Raw genomic sequence first — 26,788 nt, forward strand, 5'->3', positions numbered from 1 at the left:
AAGTTTTTCCCCATATTCCTTACAAGCATATGGTTTTTCTCCAGTATGAATTCTCTGATGATCATGCAGATTAGTTTTTTTTTTTTGGAAGGCTCGCCCATATTCATTACATTGATAGGGTTTCTCTCCAGGATGAGAAATAGGTTGTTGACTGGAGGTCTGCTCACAATCATAGGGATTCTCTGCAATGTGGATCCTCGGATGGTCAGAAAAGTCTGTAAAGTGACTGAAGTCTTCCCCACAGTCACTACAATGATAGGGTTTCACTTCAGTCAGAGTGCTTTCATCTTGAGTAACAGATGAGCTGTGCTTGAAATCTATGCTGTAGTTATTGCTTTGGTAAGGTTTCCCTCTTATGAATCCTCATATGTTTATAAAAGGATGAGCTCTGACCAAAAGCCCTCCCACATATGCTACATTCAAAAGGTTTTTCTCCAGTATGAGTTCGCTCATGCTGGACAAGGGAAGAACATCGACTAAAGGCTTTCCCACATTCCTTACATTGAAAGGGTTTCTCTCCACTATGTGTGACCTCATGCTGAATGAGGGATGAACTCTGACTGAATGCTTTCCCACAGTCAATACATTCATAGGGTTTCTCTCCAGTGTGGGTTCTCTCATGCTGAGTAAGTGTTGAGCGTCGACTGAAGGCTTCTCCACATTCATTGCATTCATAGGGTTTTTCTCCAGTATGAATTCTGTGATGCTCTATGAAACTTGTACTCCTTTTGAAAGCTTTTCCACATACATTACATTGATAGGGTTTCTCTCCAGGATGAGAAATAGGTTGTTGACTGGAGGTCTGGGGACAATCATAGGGGTTCTCTCCAATATGGATCCTCTGATGGTCAGAAAAGTCTGTAAAGTGACTGAAGTCTTCCCCACAGTCACTACAATGATAGGGTTTCACTTCAGTCAGAGTGCTTTCATCTTGAGTAACAGATGAGCTGTGCTTGAAATCTATGCTGTAGTTATTGCTTTGGTAAGGTTTCCCTCTCTTATGAATCCTCATATGTTTATAAAAGGATGAGCTCTGACCAAAAGCCCTCCCACATATGCTACATTCAAAAGGTTTTTCTCCAGTATGAGTCCGCTCATGCTGGACAAGGGAAGAACATCGACTAAAGGCTTTCCCACATTCCTTACATTGAAAGGGTTTCTCTCCACTATGGGTGACCTCATGTTGAGTGAGGGATGTGCCATGCCTAAAAGACCTTCCACATAAGTTACACCGATAGGGTTTCTCTCCAGTGTGAATTCTCTGGTGTTGAACAAGAGAGGAGCTGCGCTGGAAGGCTTTCCCACAGAGATTACACTGATAGGGTTTCTCTCCAGTATGCGCATTCTCATGCTGACCAAGGGATGAGCTATGCCTGAAGGCCTTCCCACACATGTTACATTCAAAGGGTTTCTCCCCTGTGTTAATCCTCTGATGCTCAGTATGCTGTGTCTTCCAGAGGAAGGTTTTACCATAGTCAGTACATTCATGGTGTTTCTTTGCAGCATAAAGTCCCTGATCTGTACCATTGGGAAAAGCTCCCTCTCCTTTATGAGTTTTCTCATGTTTAGTAAGTGATGATCTATGAATAAAAGCTTTTCTACATTTACTACATTTATAAGGTTTCTTTTTTGCAAGGATATTATTCTGATTGAGTGAGTCTGAATTACATCCTAAATTGATTCCAAGTGTATCACATTCACTAGACCTTGAAGGAATGTTCAATTGTGTAACCAGGTCTGTATTCAACCTAGAGTTTTCACCAAATTTATTATGCTCAAAAGTTTCCTCTGGTGTGATTATTTTCTTCTGGGTGGATAGATCTGGCCCCAGATACCTCTTCCAGTTTTCCTGGTGCCTCTCCAACTGATTGCTCACATCCCAAGCATCTTCTAATGTGGCATGTGAGAGATCATCTGTGTGAAGGGATACTTCAAATATGTTCTGCAGCAGATTTGATGATTTAGGTTCAGGCCTGGTCTTCCAGTCTGAAAGAAATCCCAAGTGCAAAAGTCCCTGTTCCCTCCTGTTGAAACAAACTGCTACAGTAGGAATGAGGAAATGAAAGAGATTCAAATTATACGTGACCCTGTTTTGAAATTAGCCCTGTAGCTTGGGGGAGAATACCTAAAATGGAGGAAAGGAAGAGTGAAGAGATGTGATAGTGCAGACTGTAGATCCAGAATGAATGATAAGTCTAGAACTAGGAAGCCCATCTAGGAGAGCTTGTTAGGGAGTAAGGAAATAAGTGATTAAGAGAGTGTTAGGCATAGATACAAAAGCAACAGGATCATAGTCTGTCTTACAGGATCCTATCTGCTCTCCATGACTCCTGACCATTTTACAAACCACCAAAGAATCTATCTTCTTAATTCATCTATTTTATAATTTCTTTAAAGTCACCTCTGAGGCTCCAGATATTCAAACCCTGCAGAGAAAAATCTGCAGCCAGTGATCTAACAGAAATGATTCTTTGATATATTTGGAGATCAAGAACTAGATGTTATAAGCTGAGAAAAATATTTCAGGAGAAAAATCATCCTTGCCCTTTACAACTTTGGATGTGGTTTTAGTCTATTTGACTTCTGGTTCTACACTAGTCACTAACCAAAAAGGACTTACTTTACTCTGCCTAATAAATTGATCTCTAAAAACCATTAAGAAAGATTGAGCTCTAAGTTAATAATATGCACATGAAAAAAATGTAGGAATGAAATATACTCATCTGCACTTGGAAATGTGTCAAAAAGATAAACTGATAGACAAATAGATGAAAAGGTATGGGATAAAGCAAATATAATAAAATGTTAACTACAGAATTTTGGTGGTAGGTATGTGGTGTTCACTGTATAGTTTTTCAACTTCTCATACATTTAAACATTTTCATAATAAAATGTTAGGAGGGAATAACACAGTAACTAAGAGGCCCGAAACTCCAAAATTCCTTACCCTGTAACAAGACTCAATTCTCAATTCCTGAGGACAGGGAATGCTTTGCATTTCTTTTAGAATACGTCTCATTGGGATATTCAAGAAATGTTTGTTGAAATGAATAATAACATTATTTCCCAAGCTAGGTTCCATTAACAGTCAATCAAATAATTTCTAACTGCCTTTTACATGCTTTGCACCACAGACAGAATGTATAGAAATAAAATACTCTAGGAGCTTGAAATCTGAGAACATAAATGGGACTCAATCTTTTGACAACTAAGCCCTGCCCAGTTTTGCTCCATGGTTAGAGCATCGGCCCACGGACCAATGAGTCGTGGGTTAGGTTCTCGTCAAGGGTATGTAACTTGGTTGCCATTTGTCCCTGGTCCTGGTCACGTGGCAGGCAACCAGTCGATGTGTCCCACTCATAATCAGTTTCTCTCTCTCTATCTCCCTTCCTCCCACTCTATAAAAATAAATAGAAAAAAATATCCTCAGGTGAGGATTTGAAAATAAAAATTATCAGATGGTTTATTATTAAATCTGAATTTGTGTGGTAGAGATGATATAAATGGTATTTGTGATCAGGGAAAGAAGTAAATATATTAGTACATATTAGGTTTCATGAATTAGACCTTGAACTTAAAGTAGATGGCTTTGGATGGGCAGAAAGCAGTATCTAACGAGGAAAAGTATATGCTGCTTACAAAGATCATTAAAAAGAAGTTCAACCTAAATAAAGGTTGTTTTAACAGGAATGGAAAGATAATCGTCGAAAGTATGGTGCAGACATTTAAATCAAGGGAGTTTGTTTCCTATAATGAGGTACAGGGAGTAAAAGAAAGGTTTTTTCAGAGGGGGGTGGTTTAATATAATAAGGTCCATCGAGTGATGAATAGATAAACAAAATGTGGTCAATACGTACAATGGAATAAATACAAAGGAATGAATACCAATAAATGAAGTAATACATGCTACAACATGAACCCTGAAAACATTATGCTAAGTGAAAGAAGCCACTCACAAAGAGTTACATATTATATGATTCCATGTATAGAAAATACCCATAGAGAGAAAAAGTAGACTAATGGTTGCCAGGAGCTGGAGGGGGGTGGGGGGAGATGAGAAATAGAAAGTGACTGCTAATGGGTCTAGTGTTTCTTTGTGGGGTGTTGAATATGTTTTGTAAGTAGATAGTGGTGATGGCTGTACAACTCTGTATATATCCAAAAATGACTGAATTGTACACTTTAAAAGAGTGAATTTTATGTTTTGTGAATTATATCTCAATAAAGTTATGATTTTTAAAAATCCAATATGGGTCATAAAAATAATAGAGGAAGCAATTTTAACTGGGAATTATAGTAATCTAAGCCTGGGGCTTGGTTTAAAATGTCACCAAGTGGAAGTTAAAGGCAGGAAAATCTAAGATACTTCTCAAATCAGAAAAATAACCTGGGTTGAAAGTAAAAGACTAAACTGACTATGCTGCCTGGTCTGAGAGATTAGAAATCGTAATAGGTTTCTAATAGGCAAGGAGTGATAGGCAAGGTAGAAAAATGTGCTGGCTAGGGATGAAAATGATTAATTTAGATTTCTATATCTTTTTTTTTTTAATCCTCACCCAAGGATATTTTTGTATTTATCTTCAGATAGAGTGAAAAGAGAAACATCGATGTAAGAAAGACACATCGACTGGCTGCCTCCTGCAGGACCCGGGCCAGGGCTGGGGATGAACTGCAACCAAGGTACGTGCCCTTGACAGGAATCGAACTCACAACTCATTGGTCTGTAGGCTGACGCTCCAACCGCTGAGCCAAACTGACCAGGACTAGATTTTTATATCTTTAATAAGAACTGAGTGGGACTTCCCAGTAGAGGTGTCTTGTGAAAAGGAATAAGTGACCAGGATACAAGTAAGAATGATTTCTGAGTCTATAGCATAAATAAAGAGCTGCAACTACCAGAAGGAAGGTACCCTTTTAGTAATAGAGAAAGAAGGGGGAGGAGGCAAGAGGGCAGACCCCTTAAGGCAGATTTGTTTAAGAAGAAAAGCCAAAGACCTAAAGCCAAGAAACACTTAATAAGTTGAGAGATCAGGAGAGGATGATACTCCAGGAACTGCAGAGGGAGGCAATGAATCAAATCAGCATGAACACAGAATGGATGGCAGACCATTTTGCTCCCGTGACAGGTGTGTTCAGCGAAAGAAGTCTGAACACAAGTTATGAAGGGAGGAAGAATCAAGGCTGTGGCTATTTCCTACAAGTCTTGGGCAGCCAATAGTGAAAGCAGTAAGACACAATGAGAAGGAGACATGAAAGTTCAATTATGCCTGAATGAGTAAGAAAAGGGATCTCTACATAATGATGGGAGACTGAGGACACCAGAGGAGAAAACAATTCAGCAAGTAGGGTTATAGGATACGGAAAGATGGTATACTGAGTATATAACAAAGTGGTATCTTTTCCTCTAAAACCTACCAGCAGCAGGAGCACCCTACTGGAGAAGGAAGATATATAGAGGTGTCATCCAGGAGATGAATCAGCCTCCTCAGCCTGTCTATGAGCTCCCAGGACAGCAATCTGAAAGTGCTTCCTCTTCTTTCAGCTATGCCATTGTCTGCACTGACTCCTACATGCTTGATCTTCACTCATTTACCTGGACAGAAAGATCTTTGGATTTCTCCCTCTGATAGCCACAGCTCTTCTCCTTGCTCCAATTTGAAGATCACCTCTGGTTTGGAAACTTGATATCCTGCTCATGGATAAAAACACAAGATTTGTTTGTTTTGTGCAAGTGGACAAAGAACCCTCCTACAAGTCAGTACTAGTCCTTGATCCTCAGGAACTCTGAAGGAAAAGAAAAGGTGCAACTTGAGGAGTCATGCAATCAAACAGCCTACTTCCAGTTCTGCAAAAGAAAGACCTTTGATCTAAAGAGCAAGCTCAGAAACCCATAGGCTGGGTCTCAAAAAGATGAACAAGTTCTGACCCTGCACACCCACACCCTGCTCACAGTCACCTAAGCTACAGTCACAGAGTCCCACAACCTTAGCAACTGAGAAAGGAAAGTCCCACCAATGGGCAAGATATTGAGATGTGGTCCTTACCAAGAGAAACCAGGTTGCTGTAGTTCTCCAGCATCACATCCCTGTACAAACGCCTCTGAGCAGGGGCCACGTGGTGCCATTCTTCCTGGGTGAAGTCCACAGCCACATCCTTGAATGTTACTGATTCCTGTAGGATCACATTCCTGCTCAAGTAGGATCAACCCCACAAACATTCCCATGGCAACATACTGTAGGGTTTATTAGAAACAATGATCACACATTTAATGTCCCGAGGGGGCAATGTTGGGTTAAATATACTAGTTGTTTACATAATTATATAAAGAATCTAATATTCAGGCCACAAAGTCATGAGGAGCAATATGTGCTGCCATCCTTAGTTTTTGCCTTATTTCCCTTCAAAGCCAAGACTTTTTATATAATCACCAATTCCTCCTTGCCCATGCACTTCCTTTGTTACAAAATCCAAATGTGGTGGGAAGTAAAAAGTGGAAGCGGGAGCCTTCCTTCACCCCCATCACCAATCTTAATTTAAACCCTAGAAATAACCAGTTAACAGTTTGGTGCATACATTTAAGAGTCTACTTTCCATGTTTCTTACACACACACTGTGTCTTGTTTTGTGAAATACCATAAATATTATTCCACAACTTATTTTTACATTTAACTGTGTACCTTGGAGATCTTCCCATAGCAGTATATATAATTTCACTTGATTCTTTTGAAGTACTTCATAGCACTCCACAGTATCATAATATCCCATTACCTAAAACCAACAGCACCCATTGTACTGAGAATAAGATTCAAACTCCCCATCACTTACTGGGCTCTAGTTATGCTGACCCTGTTGATCCCCGAACACATCAAGCTTGTTCCCACTCTGAGCCTTTATGCTTGTTACTTTCTCCCTCCCAGGATCTCCACATGGTTGACAACTACTTACTATTGGTTATTTAGGTCTTATCTCCAGCATCACTTCCTCAGAAAAGCTGTCTTAGCACCTTTCTCTAATTCACTTTCTATCATATTACCATGTTTAATTTTCCCCCAACACAGTTCTCCCTCTTTATCCAAATTCCTGCCACCTGAACTCAGGAACCAAACAGATTCAGATAAAAAGGACACTTCTACTTCTAACCATTATCTGAGATTGCTTACTTGTTAGCTTGTCTGTCTCCCCCACTGTGAGCTTCATGAGAACTTCATCTGTCTTCACAACAGTAATATACCTAGAATGATACCTATACTGAGAATGAATGAATGGACAGGTCCTGTTAACAGACATTTGGCTTATTTCTATTTTACGATTGCAAATATTACTGCATAAATATTGTTTGTGCAATTATGTGCGATTACTCTGGGATAACTAGCTAGAACTGAAATTGCTAGGTCAAAGATCTTTTCACACTTCTTTTCCCATTCCAATCACTTTTTCCTCACCACCCTACTGAAACTAGGCAGACTGAGGTCCTCCATGCCGTTCATTCATCAGTTCTGATGCTCATGGGTTGATTTTTGGTTTGCCTTGCCAGTCCTTGTTAAGCCACGAGACACCTGTCACCACACCCTTCTTGAAATTTCTCCTTTGGTCCTGGTTACTTTCTACCTCAAGAAGGATACAATAAACTATGGTAAAGACAATTCGTACAAAAAGGCATGGAAAGCAGAGCCATGAGTTCGCTGGAGCAGTGAGGGAGGCTACTTGGAGGTGGTCTGCCTTTATCCATGCCTCTTCTCCCCATGTGCTTGGCTACAGCTGAACTGGTGGACTTCTTTCAGTTTCCTGGAAAGTATCATTCTTCCCACCCTCCCACCAGTCTTTCCCTTGATAATTCCATTTCATACTTCAGGTGTTGGTTAGCAGATTTTCACTGAAGGCTTCTGATCCCCCATTGGAGGGTCAATCCCTGTATTGTGTGCTTTAAGCCACTTGGCACAACCACAATTATTCAAATAGACCTAGTAATCTACTTAATGCTTGTTTTCCTAATTAGATGGTGAGCATTATGAGGGGAGCAACTACACATTTGTTTTTAAATTCTAAAACACTAGTATCCCACAAGTGCCTGACCCACACTACACGTTTCCTGACTGAGCTGAGCCTCAAGGAGATGGCTGAGATTTGAATTTTAGAGAATCAAGAATGGCCTCATCTGCTGAGTGAGGTGCATGACTGCATTCATACACACTGGCTTCTCTGTGGCGATGTCCTCACACGAACAGGGAAGGCTTGAAATGTGGCAGATTTTTCTGACCAGCTTCAGAGATCTGTCTGTGCCAGTTAAGATGACACTAGATATTTACTAGGTGTCTAACTTGACCACATGCACTGTGGCAAAAAAATAAAAAAGCCAATGAAAAAACACTGCAGTTCTTGAATATGTTTCAGTTTATTTTAAAATGTGTTATTAGAACATGATACGAGACAATGCAAAATAAAGTGAGATGCTATGAGTGTGCAGGGCAGAGAAGACAGGGAGAGGCACAGAGCCTTCAAGGTGGGCTATACACTGGGCCTTGAGATAAGTACTGATCACCTTCTGCTCGAACTCTTTAGTGGGGAATCTAGGAGGAGCTTCAGGCTGTGACTACACTTCCAAGTGATTCACCAAAGAAGCTTACCCCACCCTCGACCACAGCATCTTCTCAGATGACCCGTGAAGAAGATTCAGCTGGCACTCAAGCTGTCTCAGAAGTACTAGCCAAGTACATTAGTAATTTGACTCTCAACTCCAGTACCGAATTCCTTTCCCTCTACCAGAATGTTCACCTAATAGCAGGACAGAGAAAAACTTACAGGGTCTTGGACTGGAGCTGGGTCAAGGTATGATCTAAAGCAGTGGTTTTCAACCTTCCTAATGCCGCGACCCTTTAATACAGCTCCTCATGTTGTGGTGACCCCCAACCATAAAATTATTTTCATTGCTACTTCATAACTGTAATTTTGCTGCTGTTATGTCTTAGGCGACCCCTGTGAAAGGGGTCAACAGGTTGAGAACCACTGCTCTAAAGAAACAGACGTGTAGTGAGGACACTGGCAATTGCTTAGAAAGGATGCAAAAGATGTTACAGGTTATTAGATAATGCACCCTTTCTCTGCTCCAAAAAGATCCACAGGAGAGGAAACCAGAGATAGAATCAAGATTCAGAAGATTTAGATATAACTGTCATTACTACCTATATCATGTAGATCCTTCTGATAATGATTATGACATGGAATTGATTTAGCTATAAACCTTATTCTTGTACTTTTTTCTCCTTGCTAGTAATTTAAGGTCATTGTGCAGCTGCTTAGGTAAGCTACTCTGTGCTAGGATAGGCTGTATAGCAATATTTTGATAACCTATAACAAAGTTCTGTGATGTCTTTTTCTTGCATCTTTCTATTGTCTACCTAAATGCCAGTGACTTATAAGAAATCAATTTAGTTTGCATTTAAATGACTTCAATATAATGACTTTATGGCAGGGCAACAACTAGCCTCTGCTATTCTACTCTTGGTCCCAAGTCACGTCTCTAAAACACAAATTTGATCATGTTTACAAACCTTTCATTTCTTCCCACTTTTCCCTATTCCTACCACCCTTACCCTACTCCATGCCACCATCATCTACTACCTGGACCATTGCTACAACCTCCTAACTTGCCTCTCTCCTCTTCCACTCATGTCTTCCTCCCAAGTCTGTTTTCCATATGACAACTAGAGCAATCTTGTTAAAACATGCATATCAAGTCACTTCTTTGCTTTAAAGCCTCTAATAGCATCCCTATAAAAAGCCAAATCTTTACAGTGTCTACATAGGCCTTCACAATCTGGCCCCCTACTATCTCCCTGACTTCATCTTGAACCTCATCCCTGACCTACTGCTCTCTCCCCTTCCTTCACTCACCCTGCTCTCCTTACAGTTCCCAGAACTCACTACACATGCTCCTGCTTTGGAGTATTTGCTCTCACTGTTCTTTGACTTGGAAGCCTCTTCCAGCAGATATGCTTGTGGCCCCCACTCACTTCTTTCAGTTCTTTGTTCAAATTTCATCTCACCAGAGAAGCCTTCTCTGACTTCCTTACATAAAACAGTGCCCCCGACAGTGCACTGTCACTCTCTTATTTTCCTTTTTCACAGCCCTTACAACACATATTTTTATTTGTTTAGTCTGTATTCCAAAGCAGAATGTAAACTCCAGGAGAGCAGGAATGTTATCTATTTTCTTTTTATTTTATCTTTGTTATAGATGTTTCTCCTTTTCTTCCCAATTGACACCGTCTTTCCCATCCCCTGCCCCATCTCTGGCTTTGTTGTCCATGTCCATTGGTTAGGTGTACATGCATATAAGTTCTGTGGTTTATCTCTTCCCTCCCCCTACCACCCCCTCTTCTGAGAGTTGTCAGTCGTCACCCTACTTCCACATCTCTGGGTCTACCCTATTCCTCAGACTGTTATGTTCATTATATTCCACAAATAAGTGAGATCATGTGGTATTTGTCTTTTTCTGCTTGGCTTGTTTCGCTTAGGATAATACTTTCCAGGTCCCTCCATGTCGTCTCAAAGGATAAGAGATCTTTCTTTCTTACAGCTGCATAGTACTCCATTGTGTATATGTACCACAGCTTTTTTATCCATTCGTCTACTGATGGGCACTTGGGCTGTTTCCAGATCTTAGCTATCGTAAATAGTGCTGCTATGAACATGGGGGTACATATATTCTTTCTGATTGGTGCTTCAGGCTTCTTAGCGTACATTCCTGGAAGTGGGATCACTGGGTCAAATTGCAATTCAATTTAATTTTTTGAGGTAACACCATATTGTTTTCCATAGTGGCTGCACCACTCTGCATTCCCACCAGCAGTGTACTAGAGTCCCCTTTTATCTACACCCTCACCAACACTTGTTATTTGTTATCTATTTTCTTTCTTTTTTTTTTTTTTATCCTCACCCGAGGGCATTTTTTGATATTTTGTTCAGATAGAGTGGGAGGGAGAGCGAGAGAAAGATCGACGTCAAAGGGACACATCGAGTGGTTGCCACCCCCACACAACCCAACCAGGGCCAGGGACAAACTGCAACTGAGGTACATGCCTTAGCGAGAACCGAACCCAGGTCTCTAGGGACGGCAGGCTGATGCTCTAACCACTGAGCAAAACCGGACAGGGCGTTATCTATTTTCTTTATGGTTGAATCTCCATTGCCTAGAACAGGCCAGGCACATAGTGGGTGCTCCATAAATATTCAGTAAATGTTCCTTAAGATTAAAAATTAGATTCGTTACTGTGAGCTTCAGAACCCTTCCATAACCTAGTCCCCACCTTACTTCCACAGCTTTAGCTCTCTCTGGCTTCTCCTCCCCTCTACACCAAAACTCAGTGTGCAGAAGAGCTATAGCTCCTTGAAACCAATCTCTTTCATCTCTGCAAGTGTTGCTTCAAAACCCTCGGCCTTCCCTCCTCTGCCTAGCTAACACTGATTCTCTCCTTGGAGGTCCATTCCTACTCCCAGGTCTGTGCTAAGTGCCCTCTCATATCCAACATGGCTCCCCTCTCTGGGCCTCTCTCCAGCACAGATCATAGCACATGTGTTACGGTGTCTGTTATCTATTATTTACTGTGGGGCTAGAGGGTCAAGACCTTGTCACGGGCACCTTCAAATCTCCATAATCATTTTGGTACATAAAAGACAATCAAGAGTTTGCATGATTTAGTAGGTAAAATACACTCTGAGAGCCTTGGTGTGAGTTAGCCACTCTGAGTCACATCAATTTTAGGGCATTCTCAGAGCTGCAGGTCACATCTTGGACCATAATAAAATGAACCAGTAACATCTTGTAAACACTACTCACTCTTCTTCCAGATATAACTGGACTTCATCATCAACCCTTTGGAAAATTAACAAGAAGTATCAAATGTTCCCCTTCCTCATGCTGACATAAAAGGACCCTGGCCAAATAGTGAAGCTCAAAGCAAAGAACTGGAAACAGCATATATTAAGTTGAGAAGACTCAGTTTCATGGGTCCCTAAAAAGCCCTACAATTAGTAAGTGTGTAATATCCTTGGTAAATTGCAGATCTTCAAGAGATCCAATTTTCTCATCTATAACGGGGTTCCCTGAAATAAAGAAGAATTTTAAGCCCTGGCCGGTTTGGCTCAGCAGTTTGAGCGTTGGCCTGCAGACCAGAAAGTCTGGGTTTGGTTCCCACTAAGGGCACGTACCTCAGTTGTGGCTTGTCCCCTGCCCTGGTTGGGGTCGTGTGGATGACAGCCACTCAGTGTGTCTCTCTCACATCAATGTTTCTCTCTCCCTCCCTCCCGTTCTATCTAAAGATAAATGCAAAAATTTATCCTCGGGTGAGGATAATAAAAAAAAAAGAAGAATTTTAAAAGCAGAAGGGTGGAAAAGGCACTTCCAGAAAGGATAACACGTACTAATATAAAGAGTCATCTAGCTGATTCCGAAGACTCTGTCATAGGGGTGTTCGGAATCAGACACCAGCTGGCTAATAAACAGCTCTTATTTGGGAAGAAAAAAAAAGAGTCATCTAGCCTGGCTGGAGTGGCTCAGTGGATTGAATGTTGTCCTGTGTACTAAAGGGTTGCCGGTTCAATCCCTGGTCGGGGTGTGTGCAGAAGACAACTGATTGATGTTTCTCTCTCACATTAATGTCTGTCTGTGTGTCCCTCTCTAAGCACATCCTTGGGTGAGGATTAAAAAAAAAAAAGTCATCCAACACTAACATATACCAATTCTAGAGGAGAGATCAGCTCACACTGTAACTCACTTTGAAACTTTACAAAACTGAAAACTAGAGAATGGCAGCTAATGTGTAAAATCAATCTAATTTATAAAAACTACCATCCCAAGACAAGGTTACTTTGCCCAATTAGAATACATTAATTTTACTGGCATATAGTATGGTGTTTTTATTTTTTTCAAATATTGTCATTACTTTTTTCTTTTAGAGAGAAGGAGAGGGAGGGAGAGAACAAAGCGGGGAGGGAGGGGGAGAGAGAAACATCTATGTGAGAGAGAAATATAGATTGGCTGCCTCATGCAACCCTCCTACTGGAGATCTAGCCTGAAACTGGGGCATCTGCCCTGACCACAACCCTTAGGTGCACAGAATGACACCCAACCAACTGAGCCACATTGGCCAGGGCCAGTATCGTGTTTTTATTCAAGTAGTCAGTGCTCTCTGATACCAGACCATAACAGATTGGTAAGCTGCAAGTCAATAGCATACCTAACAATTGAGTACAGAAAGAAGAAAATTACTGTTAGCCTTTACATACATAAACAAATGTCCTATTTAAGCATCACCATTTACAGTATCCCAACTGGAAATCTGGACCTCATCTGTGACTATTCATTTTTCCTATATGCCCTGGAATTACCAAGAGCCTCAAAAATGTCTTCTATATTCACCCTGGCCAATTTGGCTCAGCGGTTAGAGTGTCAGCCCTCAGCCCAAAAAGTTGTGGGTTCGATTCCAGTCAAGGGCACATACCTCAGTTGCAGTTCGTCCCTGGTCTTGGTCGAGGTCATGCAGGAGGCAACCAGTCAATGTGTTCCTCTCACATCAATGTTTCTCTTTCTCTCCCCCACCTTTACTCTATCTGAAGATAAATGAAAAAATATCCTCAGGTGAGGATTAAAAAAACAAAGTCTCCTACATTCATTTCCTCCTCTTCATCTTTCAAACCTAGCTCAAATTCTACCATGCCAAAAATGCCATTTAGCCAGGAAATAACATTGTAGATCTAGGCTAACACTGTTAACCACTAGCCACATGTGGCTAATGAGCACTTGTAATGTAGCTAGTCCAAATCAGATGTGCAGTAAGTGTAAAATACACACTTGATTTGTATTTTAGTGCCCCAAAAAAATTAGTACAAAAAAAAAGGTAAAATACCTCTTTAATAATTTTAAAATATTGATTCACATAGAAATAATATTTTGGCTATACTGAGTTAAATGATATGTATTACAAAAATAAATTTCACCAGTATCTTTCTACAGTATGGCTACTAAAAATTTTAAATCACACGTGTAGCTTATATTTGTTTTATGCAGCATTGTTCTAGATCTCCAACTCAGGCCATTCTCTTCAGGCTACTGAATCATCTCTCTCAAACTCTGCCTCCTGCCATACACTCCTTGTTCTACCACGTGGAATCTTTGCCCTAATTACATTATTCTGTTTTGTGTCTCCTTGCCTTTTTACATACTATACTGACCATCATGTACTTTCTTTATGAAAAGAATGTTATTTCCTCAGCTCTATAGGAGAAATCCCTAGTCATCTTTCCAGAACAAGTTCATTGGTCCCCTCCCTTCTGAAGCTTTTCTAGATCCCTCATCTTCCCCCATTCCTTTCAGCACTTGGTCATCTCCACTTCAGGATGGTAGCTGTTTATTCATGATTTTCTCCCTCTACAATTTATCAAACCCCTTCTCATTTTAATATCTTCAGAACCAAGCATGTTGAAATTTTCCACAATCACATGGGCGATTTTAAAAAACTTGCCCATGGAGGGCCTTGTCAAAAGTTTTTTTGTTTGTTTGGGCGGGGGGGTGTCTTCTGGTGAGAACTGTAAAGCCTGCTAGACAACTTAAAAAGAGCTGTAGCCCGGCTGGTGTGGCTCACTGGTTGAACGTTGACCCATGCACCAAAAGGTCGCCCATTCGATTCCCAGTCAGGGCACATGCCCAAGTTGTAGGCAAAATCCCCAGTGCGGGGCATGCAGGAGGTGGCCAATCGATGTTCTCTCTCATTGATGTTTGCCCCCCTCTCCCTCTCCCTTCCTCTCTCTCTCAAATCAATAGAGAAAAAAAATAAAAAAAGAGCTGTAAGGTTCTGGCTGGTGTGAGTCAGTGCAGTGTCAGCCCTTCTACAGAAGAGTCTCAGGTTTGATTCCTGGTCAGGAACACATACCCAGGCTGCAGGTTCAGTCCCTGGCCCTGTCAGGGTGCATTCGGGAGGCAACCAACCAATGTGTCTCTCTAACATCTCTCTCTCTCTCTCCCCCCACCCCTTTCTCCTCTCTCTAAAAATCAATAGAAATAATATCTTCAGGTAAGGGAGGAACAAAAAAGCTGTAAGTACTCCAAACAACTTTTTTTTTAACCCTCACCCAAGGATATGTTTATATTGATTTGTTTAGAAAGAGAGGAAGGGAGAGAGATAGAAAAAAATTCCATGTGAAAGAGAAACATTGATGGGTTGCCTCCCATAAGCACCCTGACTGGGTATCAAACCCACAACATAGGTATGTACTCTGACTGGGTATTGCACAGGAATCAAATCCAAAACCTTTTGGTGTAAAGGACAATACTCCAACTAACTGAAACACCTGGCCAGGGCTCAAACAACTTTTATTTTCTTTATTGATTTTTAGAGATAGAGGAACAGAGGGAGAGACAGAAACATCGATGAGAGAGAACATTGATTGGTCGCCTCCAGCATGCCCCCCAACTGGGGATTTGGCCCATAAACTGGGCATATGCCCTGACCAGGAATTGAACCAGCGACTTCTTGGTGCATGAGTTGATGCTCAACCATGGAGCCACATCGGCTGGGCTCAAACAACTATTAAAAGCTCCTCAGGTGATAACATTATAAACAAGCAACAGCTAACATATATTAAACACTCACCAGAGGCCAGGTACTAAGCTTAGTCATGTATGTGCTCCCTCTCACTAAATTTCCTCATTGAGGCCTTTACTGTCACTCCAAGAGGAACAGGTACCTTTCCTTGACTGGTTCTGAAACTTGAACCTGGTTAAGAACCACTGCCTGGCATAGAGCAGGCACTCCAAAAATGTCTGAGTTAACAGAGTCTGGATAATTCTTACTGAAGGAAAACGAGGATTCGGTTTTTTTTTGGTACATGCCCCTAGCGGGAACTGAATCCAGGACTCTCTGGTCCACAGGCCGATGCTCCAACCACTGACCAAACCGACCAGGGCAAATGACTCTTTTTCAATTAAAAAGTTTGTATTATGCCCTGGCTGGTTTGGCTCAGTGGTTAGAGTGTTGGCCTGCGGTCCAGTGAGACCCAGGTTCAGTTCCTGCTAAAGGCATGTACCTCAGTTGCAGTTTGTCCCTGGCCCTGGCTGGATCGTGCGGGTGGCAGCTACTCCATGTGTGCCTTTTACATTGATGTTTCTTTCTCTCTCTCTCTTCCTCTCTCTCCCTCCCTCTCCCTCCCACTCTCTCTGAACAAAAAATGGAAATAATGTCCTTGGGTGAGGATAAAAAAAAAAAAAAAAGAAGAAACTGTACTAGTCCCCTGCTTCAAAACATTGGCTCAAGCTATAGTACGCTCCTTGCTGTTCCCTGAACTTCACCAGACACATATCTTGCTGTTTTCAGAAAACTTTTTCTCAAACTTCCTTCAAGTCTGCTCAGATGTCACCAATACCCTGGCCATCTTATTTAAAATTGTAATCCTACCACAAGCTCCCACATCCCCTCCTCAATCCTCTTACCTTTTCTACTTTCAATTATTTTTCTGAGGTCCTGTCACCGTCTAGGATACCATATAATTTTTCTGTCTACTCCTTCTAGGATGTGAGCTCCAGAAAAGAAGAGACCTTTATAAATTTTGTTCACTAATGTATCCCAGTCACCTAGAAAACTGTCTCAATACATCATTGGGTTCAACGACTATCTGCTGAATGAATACATAAAGGAATAAATGGATTACCAAGGCCAAAAGCAAAAAGTCCAAAGTCCTTTCTATTCTCATTTACCCATTGCCTACAACCCATGCCCACTGTCACATGGGACAGTGGTTTCATGAAAATGTCCCTCATCTTCTTACCTCCCAACTCCCCTGACCTACAATCAGCTCGACCTTGATCCCCTTCAATTTCACCTGCTTAGATTCTGCTCCTACTCAAAGATGTCTCCACTGACTTTCCCAACGGCAGGATTTCCTCTTCCCTCTTTGTACTCACAACAGCCTCTGGATCTCTGCAACAACACTTGACACCACCTTTCTTGTGCTCTACTTCAATATGAGGCTGTCTTCCCTCACTAATTAACTTTCTGGATAAGTTGTCACATGACTCAATTACTCATCTCTTGCATTCCCAAGGGCCATGCTCAGTGAAAGGGAACCACTGACAAAGGGAAATTTCTACCTAAAAAGCCTCTGTTGTCCAGCAGGTGTGGCTCAGTGGATTGAGCATCCTCCCATGAACTGAGAGGTCCCATTTTAATTCCTGGTCGGGGCACAGGCCCAGGTTGTAGGCTCCATCTCCAGAAGGGGGCATGCAGGAGGCAGCCAATGATGTTTCTCTATCCCTTTCTCTCTTTGAAAAAAAAAAGCCCCTGTTGTAGGTTCACTGTTCTGTTCGGTCCTTCAGCTGAAGTTCAGTAACCATCAGGCCATTCAATGAGAAATATATAAATAAACCAGAGTGCTTGGGGAATGTGCTTTAAAAGTGAAGCTTAAAGCAGTCTCTAAAACTCACTGCTCAGAACACAGATACACTTTCACCATTAAAAAGGCAACCCACATCTGTGGAAAGGATCATCACCCCCATGAGGTGTTAAGTCATCCTAATTCTCACAGCCTATTGAGACAACACTTTGCATAGAAAGGTGCTGATGACAGTGATTTGCTCTGGCTCGCCTCAAACCCAATAACTGTCTTATTCTAATGTTTTTACTCGTCTTATTCCTTAAGGCTCACCCCTGTAAAACAAAAACATGTAACAGGAAGTAGCAGATATACAGGCATCTTATATCACTTATATGGTGTGTTAAATTTACTGTAAAATGCTTTTAAAGGACATTACTAGTTGGCATTTTTACCTGGATTACTCTTGTCTCACACACAGAGCCATTAGAATCTGATTTTCCCTTAATTCTAAAGAGGGTGTGGATTAAAATACCATCTCGGCCTTGATATATTTGCACCTATATGCTCTATGTAAACCAGTGAACAACCTCAGAGTTGTGATGCTCAGAATACCTTCTCCCTAACAAGAACAAATGGGTTCACAATTCATCTTCATACTCATTACACTGAAGGCTGGACATCTGCGGATGTGCACTACTATACCTTCTTAAAGCAGAAAAAGACATGAAAAGTTATGAGACAAGGCTCCCCCCCCCCCCCCCTTGCCCAAGAAAGCCTGTCTCCAGCCTCTTCTGCTGCAAATCCAGACCAAGCTTCTTAGGACCCTTAGGTTTGTGCATGGCTCCTGGGTCAGAAGCTTGGCTCCTCTCTCCTTCACTCACTCACTGGCAGTCACTTCCTCTAGTACAGCTGTCTATCCTGTAACCCCACCCTCTCCATTCCTTATTGACAAGAGTTCAAGGAACTGGTTTAGGACATGCATTTTCAACATTGATACTTTCCAACACATCTACTCTTAACTCCTCCCAGAAGACCGCACGGCCCTGTTCCCTTCCTCCCCCCACTACAGTCCCCCTTTTGGGAAGCCCGCTCCCCCCCAAACTCTGGACACCTTAGGTTTCACATAGCTAGAAGTCTCTGAGGGGACGACCGAGCCAGGAAACGGAGTCTCCAAAGGAAAACAACGATGGCTCCAAACACGCCCAGAAGTAGAAAAGTCCGCGCTGCTCACCTGGGGCGCGGCCGTCGGAGGCCTCGGGGCCATTCCTTCTTCTCAGGGCCAGGTTCCCAGACAGGGACTGGGGAGAAAAGAAAGGGCCTACTCACCCCACTGAAACCGCCGGCACCACCCCTTCCCTTCGTTCCCGCCTCCGTCCCTCAGACACTTTTCTCCCAGGAGAGGGGTGGAGAGGTGCCTGGGCCCCAGCGTGGGCCCGCCGCTACCCTTCTCCAAATTAAAGGCTCACCGCGTCCAGCACACCCTCTTCTGGCCACGCCCAGCCCCACCCGCAGGATGGTGGGCGCGGCCCCGCGGACACGCGCCAAACCCGTGGGAAGTGCCGCCCCGACCCGCACGTTCGGAATCACTGCCTCCTGGAGTTTCCAGATTTAGCGACCGCAGGCCCACCCAACGTCTGGGCCGGCTCTTCTCGTCCCCGCTTCAGGATCAGTCCTCTCCAATTCTGATGTACGGAGGTGCGGCCAAAGCCGCCTTAGACGCACCGGCCCGAACAATGGCCGCAGTGGCGGGGCAGAGCCGGAAGTGCGCCTGCGCACGCGGAGCCTCGCTCCCGCAACCCCGGTCCGGGCCAGCGCGCGGACTACACTTCCCAGAGGGCCCCGCGCGGCCTTTCAGAGGTCTCCTGAGAGTACTGCACATCTTCCCTGGCGCAGCGGTGGCGTGTGCTGTGAGGGCCCAGAGAGACAGAGCTAGGACTGAGTGCTGTCATTTTCACTTCTTCCTATAATAGTGTCTGAGCACCTCCTATTGTGCCAGGGGCATGTTGCTAGGATCGGGATACAACAGTATATCCGACAGAAAAGACCCTGCCGTTTTTTGTGGGTTTTTTTATCCTCACAGAAGGACATTTTTTTCCATTTTTTATTCAGATAGAGTGGGAGGGAGAGAGAGAGAAACATCGACGTGAAAGGGACACACTGATTGACTGCCACCCGCACGACCAACCAGGGCCGAGGACAAACTGCAACCAAGGTACAAGTCCTTGGTGGTAACTGAAGCCCGGTCTCCCTTGACCGCAGGTGGGCGCTCTAACCGCTGAGCCAAACCGGCCAGGGCAAAGACCCTGCTTTTGAGGACTGGCTTGCAAGCTTGTGGTGAAGGGCGACAGTGAAAACAAACGATCAACAAAATAATTTAATAATTTCAGAGAGAAACATCGATTTGTTCTACTCATTTGCGAATTCATTGGTTGATTCTTTTAAATGTTTTTATTGATTTTGTAGAGAGAGGAAGGGAGAGAAGAAAAAACACCCATGCATCAATTGTCTGCTTCCTGCAAGCCTCCCACCTGGGATAGAGCTAGAAAACCCCGCATGTTCCCTGACTGGAATTGAACCAGCGACCTCTTAGTGCATGGGAGGAGGCTCAACCAACTAAGCCACACCAATGGCTGGGTCATTTGATTGATTCTTGTGTGTGCTCTGATCCCAGATCAAACCAGAAACCTTGGCACATCAGGAGAATGCTCTAACCAGCTGAACTACCTGGCCAAAGCCTCAACAGAATAATTTCAGATACTGACTTCAGCTATAGGAATAAGACAGTGAAAGGGGTGTTGCAGCTTCATCACAAAAATGCTATTCCTATGCCTCTTCTATGCCATCTTACTGGAGGTTTGGACACTGACTCACCAGACCAAACTACTTTCACCGGAAACACAAGGTGAGATATTTAATGATATTTTAGGAGAAGAAAAAAAAAAAAGAACTTTCAGATAAATCCGTGGCCTGTGTGCAGAGGCAAATGGTGCTACCACCATGTTCTTTCATTCTTTGGTATTTCATTACTCAGGATTCTGTGCTCGGGACAAGATATAAATGATGGAAAATTTCAACACCGAGATAGGTAAAAGCCAGTTACAACCATCACATTTATATAATTGTGTTTTACATGTACACCAAAACGTGGTGGGTTCGATTCCCGGTCAGGGCACATACCCATGTTGTGGGTTTGATCCCTGAGTGTGTGTGGGAGGCAACCAATCACTGTTTTCTCTCTCACATTGATGTTTCTTTCTTTTTTTTTTTTTTTTTTTCCCATCCTCACCCAGGACACTCCTACATTTATATTCAGATAGAGTAGGAGGGAGAGAGGGAGGAAGAGAGAGAGAGAAACATCAATGTGAGAGAGACACATCAACTGGTTGCCACCCACACCATCCCAACAGGGGCTAGGGACCAACCAAAACCGAGGTATGTGCCCTTAGCGGGAACCAAACCCCAGAATCTCTGGTCCACAGGCCGACACTCTAACCACTGAACCAAACCATTCAGGGCTGATGTTTCTTTTTCTCTCTCTCTCTCTCTCTGTTTCTCCCCCCTCCCTCTCTTCTTCAAAAATTAAAAAAGAAAAAATAGTATGGGTGTTTAAAAAATTAATGTTTTCTACCACTGCCACATTAATATAATGCTTGAACAAGCAGAAAGCATAATTCATAAATATAAATGAGTTGTCTAAGGTGACCTCTGAGGTAGTGCTTAGTAGTGGAGACGTCGGCAATTGCAGGAACATGAGAGAGAAGAGAATTCCAGGTTGAAGGCACCTGAGGGTGCAGAAGCCCAGAGTTGGAAATGAGCTTACTGTGTTTTAGAAACATGTCTAAGGCAGCTGTAGCAGAGTGAGGGACAGGGAAGTGAGTGGACAAGTAAGCTGGGGTGGTTTGATGGAGCAAGGTTTTGGAGGCTGTGATAAGCAGTGTGGACTTTGCAATGGGAGCCAATGGATTAGCTGCAGCAATGGAGTCACTTACTGAGGGGAGATAGTTTTCCTTTTGTCCCAGAATTGCTAACCAGGACCCAGAGCTGAGATGAAATTATTCTGCATTCTAAAGAGAGGCAAAACAGTTGGGGCTAGATACTCTCAGATCTTACAAATGGGCCAGGTGCTGAATTTGCCCTGCTGCTATTATTAATCATTGCCTCAACTCCACCCCTTTTCCCCTATAAAGAGATTAGATTAGGAAAGAAACAGAATTCCTCAGAATAGCAAGGCCTCCACCTAGTGGGGAATGTGATGTTCTACTGCCCACTCCCAAGATCAATGTGAGAAAGAAAACTACTCAAACATTCAGAGAAGGGGAGGGTTTATAAGCTACCCAGTGCTTCCCCAAGCAAGAATAAGGGGAGTTAAAGCAAGAGTCTGAGGAGTGTAAGGAAAGCAGCATGAGTTTTCATTGTTTCCCTAGTAAGTGGATGAACTGGAAAATAATTGGTCTTTAACCCGCTGGCCCCTGGGGGGGTGGGGGGGGGCAGCTCAGAACTGTAAGAGACTTCAGAATTAACTGGGGGAGGTTGAAGCAGAGCCAGATCTCCCAAGTCAGGTATCCCTGGGTTTCCTCTAAGGAACTCACAAATGCACTTCTGTTTCTGCTAGTGTGGCTAAACAACTTTAATAGTGGATGAAATTATTTTTTAAATCTTTTTAAATGAATTGAAGAGCTGGAAAATTCATAAGGAAGACACAGAGGCCAAAAATGGAGCAAAAATGATAACTTCAAGAGGTTGATGAAACACTGAGAAGCTAGCTTTCACCTGGAAGTCATTTGCCAAAGAGCCTTTGTTTTTCATGGTACTGTAGGCACAGGCACCAGGTGATGAAACTCAAGTACCATCCACACACACACATCCACACACAAATACACACACATGCACCAATACAAATTGGGACTTCAAGGCCCTTGTCGGTGTGGCCCAGTTGGTTGGAGTGTCATTCTATACACCAAAAGGTGGTGGGTTCGATTTTCAGTCAGGGCTCATACCCAGGTTTCAGATTTTGGTCACGAGCTGGGTGTGTGCAGGAGGCTACTGATCGATGTTTCTCTCTTACATCAATGTTTCTCTCTCTCTCTCTCTCTCTCTCTCTCTCTTTCTCTCTCCATCTCTCCTCTCCCTTCCTGTGAAATCAATTTTTAAAAATTAGGGACTCCAAGGGGGAACACAGGTAAATTGCCTGTTTCAAACCGTGGTTGGCATTGAGGGCAAGAGGCAGAAAGCATCTCCCCTGAGACTGTAACTACAGGGTGGTTCCTGTGTAGATTTGCAGCTTGATTTCACAGTCCCTAGGTCCTCTAAAAACTGCAACTGATCATTTAGTTTATATGTTGGTCCTAAGCTAACAGTGCTTCCAGGAATCTGGCAAAAGCAAACATAGATTCTGCCTGGAGGAACTGACCTTCAGCCCAGGCTTCCCCAAATATGATCCCAGGAAATATGAGCTCACAGTCTTATTTTTAAAATATGTTTTTATTGATTTCTTAGAGAGAGAGAGAGACATCAATCGGCTGCCTCCTGCATTCCCCCTACTGGGGATCAAGTTTGCAACCCCAGCATGTGCCCTGACCAGGAATCGAACTGGGACCTCTCAGTCCTTGGGACGACACTCAATCCACAGCCACACCAGCCGGGCTCACAGTCTTTTTTAAAAAAATCCTCACCCAAGGATATTTTTCCATTAATCTTCTGAGATAGAGTGGGAAGAGTGGAGAGAGAGAGAGAGAAACATATTGATGTGAGAGAGACACATCGATTCGTTGCCTCCCACACGACCCCGACTAGGGCTGGGAACCAAACCAAAAACGAGGTATGTATCCTTGACTGGCATCAAACCCGAGACTTTTTGGTCCTCGGGCTGATGCTCTAATTACTGAGCCAAACCGCCCAGGGTTCACAGTCTTTTTAAAAATATATATTTTTATCAATTATTTTTTTAGGGAGAGAGAGAGAGAAACATCAATCAGTTGTCTCCCATATGCACCCTGACCGAGGATCGAACCCGAAGCCTGGGTATGTGCCCTGGCCGGGAATCGAACTGACCTTTGGGAGAACTGGGCAACACTCAACCAACTGAGCCACACCCACCTGGGCTGAGCTCACAGTTTTGAATTACAAAACACATAGAAAACAAGGACCCATGAATGACAGACAGTACGGAAAAATAGCAGAATTGAATTCATAACAACCTCAAATATAGGGAGTTCCCACAGAATTTATAATGTCTAATATGTTTCAAAGTTATTTTAATAAACTCAAGTAGAGGGTTGAGTATATGAGTAGAAAGCAAGAGACTAAAAAGTAATGTCAAATAGAATTTAATAAGAACCAAATAGAACTTGTACAAATGAAAATCTATAGGAAGTTAAATTTATACTTTACACACAGAGTTAACAGCAGATTAGACATAGCTGGGAAGAAAAATCAGTTAACTGAAGATAGACCTGAAGAATTTATCAACAAAAGGCCAAAGAAATGAAACTGAAAAAAAAAAAAAAAAAAGCAGAGAACTATAATATATCTACCTGGATTCCAGAAGAAGAGAAGAAGGGTACTGAGGTTATATTTGAAAGGATAAAGGCTGAGAATTTTCAGAACTGATGAAAGATACAAATTTACAAAACCTGGAGTACCAACATCCCAAACCAGATAACTAAAAAGAAATACATAATGAAACACATCACAGTGAAAGTGAAAAACACCAAAGAATATCTTTAAGGTAGCCAGGGGTGGGGAGAACAGTTTACCTTGGAAAGAATGAGGTGTAACTTCTGGTCAAGATAGCGGAGTAGGTAACCGTGGTACTTGCCTCTGCTCACAACCACATCAAAATTATAACTAAACTACAGAACAAACATCCTTTAGAATTGTCTGAAATTGAGCTGAATGGAAGTCCTACAACTATGAAATTAAAGAAGAGGCCACGTTGAGACCAGTAGGAGGGGCAGAGGCTCGGATGAACTATTCCCACACCCACACATGGTGGATAAAAATCAGGAGGGATACCTCGGCTGTGAAGGTTCTACTTCAGGAGCAAGGGGTCCCTGTCCGACAACAGGCCCCCAACTCAGGGATCCAGTGCCAGGAAGAGAAGTCCCCATCACTTCTGGCTGTAAAATCCAGCGGGAATTGAGGCGGAGAGAGGCTGAGGCTGCTGGAGCCCCAGACAGTTCCTCTTAAAGGCCTTAGCATGGACTCAGACTTTCTCCTTCTGAGCTCCGGCATGGAGGAGGCAGCTTGAAAGGCACCAGAGACTTATGAGGAAGAACTGAGTTGTTTGGCATCAAAGCCAGTGTTGGAGAGGCAGTTTTTTCTCGGACAGACATGCTGGTGGAGGCTGTTGTTCCTTTGGTGAGCCCTTCCCCCATGAGGCCAGTAGACAAGCACCATATCTGGGACTCCAGCAACCTGCCTCACATTGTTTGCCTCACTCTGGTGATGCCCCACCTAAATTTTGGGCCTCCCAAACTGTTTCCAGTGGCGTTACCATAGGATTGGCCTGTCTTGGCTCCTGCTTCAGATTTCCCTTAATTTTCTCAAACAAGCAGCATCTGGTCACAGTGAGCCCCATACCTCTTGCTAAGGGGCCCCAAACCTGACACTAGAAGCAGCCAGCCTTACTTCACAACTTGGCTTTGCCTGGGCACCTCCAAGCCCAGCACAAGAAACAGCCATTTGGCAGATCACTTTGTAGCTTATGTCTGGTGGCCCCAGGTAAAACACCGGCAGTGGCTGACCTTGCCCCAGAGACAACACACCCAGTCAACAGCTTCAGACCAAGTCAAAGCACCACCACCCAAACACCTCCACAAGTGATACACTCAAAGAATGTATACACTCAGTGGGTACCAGACCCCTGCTGAAGTAAGTCTTGCTCTGTGTGGTGGGCCCCTGCACAGTTGATCCTCCAAGGCAGCCAGAGGTCAGTGGTCATTCGGCACAGGCAGTCCTTGCAGCCGATCAGCCTGAGGAAAACCCTCCCACTGACATGCCAACAGCAACCAAGACTCAATTACAAAAGAAAGGTGTAAAGTCCACATGAGGAATGTACCTCAAGGGCCCGGCTGGGGTGACCAGGAAGACTGTGCCACTGGATTTTACAGGACACCTACTACAATAGGCCACCCTAGGAAGCCTAGGAGACCTAGCAACTCTACCTAATACATAGAAACAATCACAGGGAAGCAGCCAAAATGAGGAGACAAAGAAACATGTCCCAAATGAAAGAACAGAACAAAACTCCAGGAAAAGAACTAAACAAAATGGAGATAAGCAGTCTCACAGATGCAGAGTTCAAAACACTATTTATAAGGATGCTCAAGGAACTTAGTGAGAATTTCAAGGAACTTTGTGAGAACATCAAAAACTTAATGAGGAACTCAACAGCATAAAAAAGGACCAGTCAGAAATGAAGGAAGGACTCACTGAAATAAAAAATTATTTACAGGGAATCAATAGTAGAGTAAGTGAAGCCAAGAAGCAAACCATCGATTTGGAATATAAGGAAGCAAAAAACACCCAAGCAGAACAGCAACAAAGAAAAAAGAATTAAAAAAAATGAGAATAGTGTAAGGAGCATCTTGGACAACTTCAAGCGTACCAACATTCTTATCATGAGGGTGCCAAAAGGAGAGCACGAAATTGAAAACCTATTTGAAAAATCAATGACAGAAACTTCCCTAACTTGGTGAAGGGAACAGACATACAAGTCCAGGAAGCACAGAGAGTCCCAAACAAGATGAATCAAAAGAGGCCCACACTGCCCTGGCTGGTTTGGCTCAGCGATTAGAGCGTCGGCCTGCGGTCCGGAGAGACCCGGGTTCGGTTCCCGCTAGGGGCACGTACTTCGGTTGCAGTTTGTCCCTGGCCCTGGTTGGTCGTGCGGGTGGCAGCCACTCGATGTGTCCCTTTCGCATCGATGTTTCTCTCTCTCTCTCTCTCTCTCTCTCTCTCTTCCTCTCTCTCCCTCCCACTCTATCTGTACAAAAAATGGAAAAATGTCCTCGGGTGAGGATAAAAAAAAAAAAAAAAGAGGCCCACACCAAGATATATCATCATCAAAATGCAAAAGGTTCAAGACAAAGAGAGAATCTTGAAAGAAGCAAGAGAAAAGCACAGGGAAGTTCCCATAAGACTGTCAGCTGATTTCTCAAACTTTGCAGGCCAAAAGGGAGTGGCAAGAAATATTCAGAGTGATGAAAAGCAAGAACCCACAACCAAGATTACTCTATCCTGCAAAGCTGTCATTTAGAATCAATGGCCATATAAAGAGTTTGCCAGACAAGGAAAAGCTAAAGGAGTTCATCACCACCAAACCAGTATTATATGAAATGTTGACGGGTCTTCTTGAAGAACAACAACAACAATATGACCAATAAAATGGCAATAAATATATATCTATCAACAATCGAATGTA

At 43.1% G+C, this 26,788-nt stretch overlaps 1 protein-coding gene across 6 annotated transcripts; it reads right to left on the reverse strand.

The window, feature by feature from the left end:
• Window positions 1–210: 210 nt before the first annotated feature.
• On the reverse strand, window positions 211–19,114 carry LOC118638441 (zinc finger protein 90 homolog). Of its 6 annotated transcripts, none has more exons than XM_036274279.1 (5): window positions 18,992–19,114; window positions 18,596–18,662; window positions 6,045–6,171; window positions 5,594–5,689; window positions 211–1,986 (listed from the first exon to the last, which is right to left on the reverse strand). In XM_036274279.1, the coding sequence occupies exons 2-5, from the start codon at window positions 18,626–18,628 to the stop codon at window positions 329–331; spliced, it is 1,914 nt and encodes a 637-aa protein (XP_036130172.1). In that variant the 5' UTR covers window positions 18,629–18,662; window positions 18,992–19,114; the 3' UTR covers window positions 211–328. The 6 variants fall into 6 exon arrangements, with proteins under 6 accessions (XP_036130172.1, XP_036130171.1, XP_036130173.1 ...); XM_036274278.1 differs by having other exon boundaries at window positions 18,940–19,114; XM_036274280.1 differs by lacking the exon at window positions 18,992–19,114 and adding an exon at window positions 18,831–18,864.
• Between the last annotated feature and the right edge of the window lie 7,674 nt (window positions 19,115–26,788).

Source organism: Molossus molossus, unplaced genomic scaffold (genome assembly GCF_014108415.1).
Source record: "Molossus molossus isolate mMolMol1 unplaced genomic scaffold, mMolMol1.p scaffold_m16_p_21, whole genome shotgun sequence".
Lineage (NCBI taxonomy): Eukaryota > Metazoa > Chordata > Mammalia > Chiroptera > Molossidae > Molossus > Molossus molossus.